This window comes from Verticillium alfalfae, genomic scaffold (assembly GCF_000150825.1).
Source record: "Verticillium alfalfae VaMs.102 supercont1.12 genomic scaffold, whole genome shotgun sequence".
Taxonomy (NCBI): domain Eukaryota; kingdom Fungi; phylum Ascomycota; class Sordariomycetes; order Glomerellales; family Plectosphaerellaceae; genus Verticillium; species Verticillium alfalfae.
Window position 1 is genome coordinate 736,232 of NW_003315027.1, and position 3,919 is coordinate 740,150.

The following is a 3,919-nucleotide window of genomic DNA, read 5'->3' on the forward strand; positions in this document are numbered from 1 at the left end:
CAGGACCCGGAGGGCGCCTGAGGATTTCCTCGCGTAGAACCAGATTGGAGGGCCAGGGCCCGACTGACAGCGGCCGGTGATGATTTGGAGTTTGACCAGCTGTGAGGTCTTGGGATACTTTGTCGTCAACGGTACTATCGCTGTCGTCGTCATTGTTGGGTTTGGTTTCGGAGTCGGATCCGGCCGAACCCGAGGCCTCACCCTTGGTTTTGCCTCTGGCCTTCTTGCCGGCCTTCTTGGCCCTCTTTGTATACCGCTTCCTGGCCTTGTCGTCGCTGATGTCTCTGCGCGCTCGCGCCTTGCGGGAGGTCAAGTCGTCGGAACTACTTGTTTCGTCGTCCGAAGTCGATGAATCTTCGACGGACGGGTCATCGTCCGAGTCGCTGGACGAAGAAGTGTCTTCAAGAATTGATGGTCGTTTTCCCCTTTTCTTTTTCTTCTTCTTGTGTTTCTTGGAGCATTTCTTCCCATCCTTCTTCTGCTTGCCAATCACGTTTTTCTTGTCCTGGGATGGTATGGCGTCGCTCTTATGATCGGCCTTCAGCTGTGGGTGGGGTGTCGAGCCTGGTGCCACCGTTTCGGTCGTGCTGGAGGGACCAGCCAGCTCGAGGCTGCTTATTGGCATTGCTTCCTGGGTGTCCATGCTGGCGACTGGCATCTACAGAGGACGGTGCCCAAGTCAGACAAAAGTTCTGCGGGAGTGACGCAAGGATACGAGACATGCTCTTACAGAGGAGGGAGGTGGACTAGTTACCTAGCTAGGTAGGTAGGTATGTAGGTTGATGGTTGGGTTAGGGTTGACACACGACGGTGCGCTGGGTCTTGGTGCGAGGAGTAGATGAAAGACAATGGGTTTGAATTGGCAGGCAGAAGGCGAGGCTGCGGCAGTCCTTCGTCCCTTCCTTTATAAATGCGGCAACTGCCACGGCGAAGGTGTGTCACCAGGCAAGAACAACGAGCCAACAGCGAGCTGCGAGCCAACGGCCATGACATGATGTACCTAGGTAGGTAGGTAGGTAAGGTAGGTAATGATTGTAGGGCAGGCAGCAAATAGGCCGCAGCTGCAGCCCGCCCCATTTCTGTGTTGCTGCCGGGTATTGAAGCATTGTCCAGGTTGGAGCAGAGCCGTGGTGGTGTGAAGCGAGATGGTTGACCAACATGCAGCATTTGGCCAGTCTCTGTGAGTCTCACTCTGCGAGGGTTGTCAGCCCCTCCAATCATATTGGTATATGGGGGCGACGATCGAAGCACGTTGACATGGCATGCTGATTGCTGCCTGCCTGTAGCCTGATCTAACCACTCGAACGACCTTTGAAGCCATCCAACGGCTACGAAGCATCGTCCATCATCTAGGGAGGCAGGTAGGCAGACATGCCACCCCACCTTACTCTCCATTTGCGACAGTTTGGTCCGTCTTGCCGAGATCCAGATCTGTTGGCCCATCCTTTGGGTCCGCCTGGGTCGCGACCATCGACCTGAATCGCGAAATGCCAAACGCAGAGAACTACGTCGGAGATGAATGGCGGCAGCACCATCTCTGGCCCAAGGTTGTGTCGAGGAGCAGCCGTCGCGAATCGATAGAGTGCTTGTGCAGACCAGAATGTCTAGCCCGTGATGGCCGAACCCGTGGTTTGCTCAGTTCATCCCACGTTATGCCCAGCACCAAGCTAATGCGGGACGCCTCGCAAACCGAGTGGCTCTCAGTCACCACAACCTGGGCGTGTCCCGTCTCATGGATAATGATGGACAGTCTGATTCTCGATTCGATCCTCCATGGCTCCTCATCGTCCATGTCTTTCGGTTGCGCCTGGGATCCATATCGACTGTTCTCGCTGTATTACTGCATCGCTGCATCGCTGCATCAAGATGCGTGTGCAGCGATGCGGGTGCCGTGTGATAGAGCTGTAGCTGATTGCACTTGGCATCACACGAGTGTTACAATCATCTGGAGGCGCCCCCGGCGAGACGAGCTGAGTGTGGGAGACGGACGCATCGCGCACACGGCCATGTTGACGACTGTTGCCCCAGCACGTCGTTCATACAGGGTCTCTCTCATCTGCAGTAGGTAGGTGCGGTGTCGAAATGAGATCTGTGACACAACAGCCAACTGAGACATGCGGTCGAACGATGTGAAGGAAAGCGTTTAGTGGGTAGGTTGGAATAAACATGGCCTTCAGGGCAACAGCATGCTGCAGCAGCGAACACGAGAGACGACAATGGTGTGTCGATCCTCTGGATTCGTTGAGTTGGGGCTGGGTTAGGGTAGGATGAACGCCCTCGGGTTTAGATTTACTCCCCAATCGTGCACCGACGGTACCATTTGATGCCTCCTTTCGTGCACAGACAGTATCATTCGATCTTCCCTCTCTCCATTCAGGATACATCCTGCCCATCTACAAGCCATCTCTTCTCTCGTGATAATCTCCAAACCTTCAATTGTTGACCTGATCCATCTACAGGCATGGGTGGCGAGCTGGGCTGGTAGCACCTGACCAACGTCGCTGGAAGCGACACCGTGGTCTATTGGTGCGCACATGAGGTGTGAACGGCGGCGGTTGGACTGGACGGTGGCTGTCGGCATCGTGAGATTGGAATGTGGTGGTTGGGGAGGGCAGAGTGGAGAGAGACAGTGGAGGGACTAGACAGGAACGCACAGACACTCCAAGGTGATGCTACTTAGTAGCAGAAGACAGGCCAAGCACCATTGTATGTGAAGACAGTGCGTGCAAGTGCCCTTCCAGCCGACCAACCCCCCCTGGAGCTCTGCTAGGGACCCCTGTGGCTCGACGTCATGAGCGACTGATTCGGGCCAGAGCTCCTACATGTACCTCTCGCCCTCAGCGCCCAGGTCGTTCCGGGCAAGCTTGGACTCAGCTGTAGTCGCGCCAGCTTGTCTCTTCTCGAACGCCGCTAAAGCGAAGCACCAACAAAATCAAGGCAGCTCAGACAACCAAAGCAGGGCAGTGCAGAAAGCTCTTTCGTGCAGATCCGGCCGAGCTGTTGGACAAAACCCCAGGCCAAGCCCTCTCATCAAGACCTCGACCTCGCCCCTCTACTTCTCTTCCTGGACGGCCAAGCTCTGTCGCGTGTGCCAATCGCCGATAAGCTCCTTCTCTCTCCGTTTGGCAAGCACGAGCAATTGCGCCTTCCCTCTCTGCGGCTGCCATTGAGCGCGTCAAGAGCACTCGGCAAGACTATCTGCAGCTCCAGGTCCAGGTTCAGCACTAGCATCAGCAGCCATGCCTCGAAATAGGTCTGGCTGGGTGTCGCGTCTCCTGGGATGGGATCGTCACCCCGCCCACGGAAGCGACGAGCACTCAGACTGGCACGAAGACCGCCGACGCCGTGAGTACCAAAGCCCTACTACTATTCTGGAATCCCTTCACATTTTCCTACCTCTTGATCGCTTGTCTGGACCATGAGTACAACGAATCAGTTCACGTTATGCTACCCCCCTGTTTCCTTTCGCACAAATACGCTTCCTCGCGCTCACAAGAGGGTCTATCACCCAAACACAGTCCTCCCTCGGTATTCTGATGAGCAGGCCGAGGCCGCCATATCGGCCCCCGATGTCACCAAAGTCGCTCTGAAGCTGCGTCACTTGATCGAGGCCGCCATTCCCTGCGAGCTCGACGAGGCCGACATCACCAAGGCCCACAGCGGTATCATCACCACCAAAGTGATCAAGGCCGCCAAAGAGGCCGGTGGTACTGAACACAGGTCATGCGTCGTCTTTGGTCTCCTGGTCTGTAAGCGGTGGTTCAAGCACCAGGCTCTTGTCGAGCTCTGGGACGCCGACATGCATCTCGTTCGCTCCACTGCTTGCGAGGTCATTGCTAAGAGAATGTGAGCTTGCCTCCCCCCCTGCACGTCGATTTTCTCTCGCTCCAGGCATTCGCTGACTCACGACCTTAGCATC

General features: G+C 56.0%; 2 protein-coding genes across 2 annotated transcripts in view; one reads left to right on the forward strand and one right to left on the reverse strand.

Moving 5' to 3' along the window:
• Window positions 1–643, reverse strand: part of VDBG_08460 (conserved hypothetical protein) — a gene marked incomplete at both ends in the record, with an annotated part of 3,483 nt that extends 2,840 nt beyond the window's left edge. Inside the window, one exon of the mRNA XM_003001369.1 lies at window positions 119–643. Coding sequence (XP_003001415.1) covers window positions 119–643 — 525 coding nt within the window. The remainder of the gene's footprint in view (window positions 1–118) is intronic.
• Window positions 644–3,239: 2,596 nt separating this feature from the next.
• The window catches only part of VDBG_08461 (vacuolar cation channel), a gene marked incomplete at both ends in the record, with an annotated part of 2,239 nt that continues 1,559 nt past the window's right edge, over window positions 3,240–3,919 (forward strand). Inside the window, 2 exons of the mRNA XM_003001370.1 lie at window positions 3,240–3,345; window positions 3,519–3,749. Of these exons, the coding sequence (XP_003001416.1) occupies window positions 3,240–3,345; window positions 3,519–3,749 (337 nt within the window). The remainder of the gene's footprint in view (window positions 3,346–3,518; window positions 3,750–3,919) is intronic.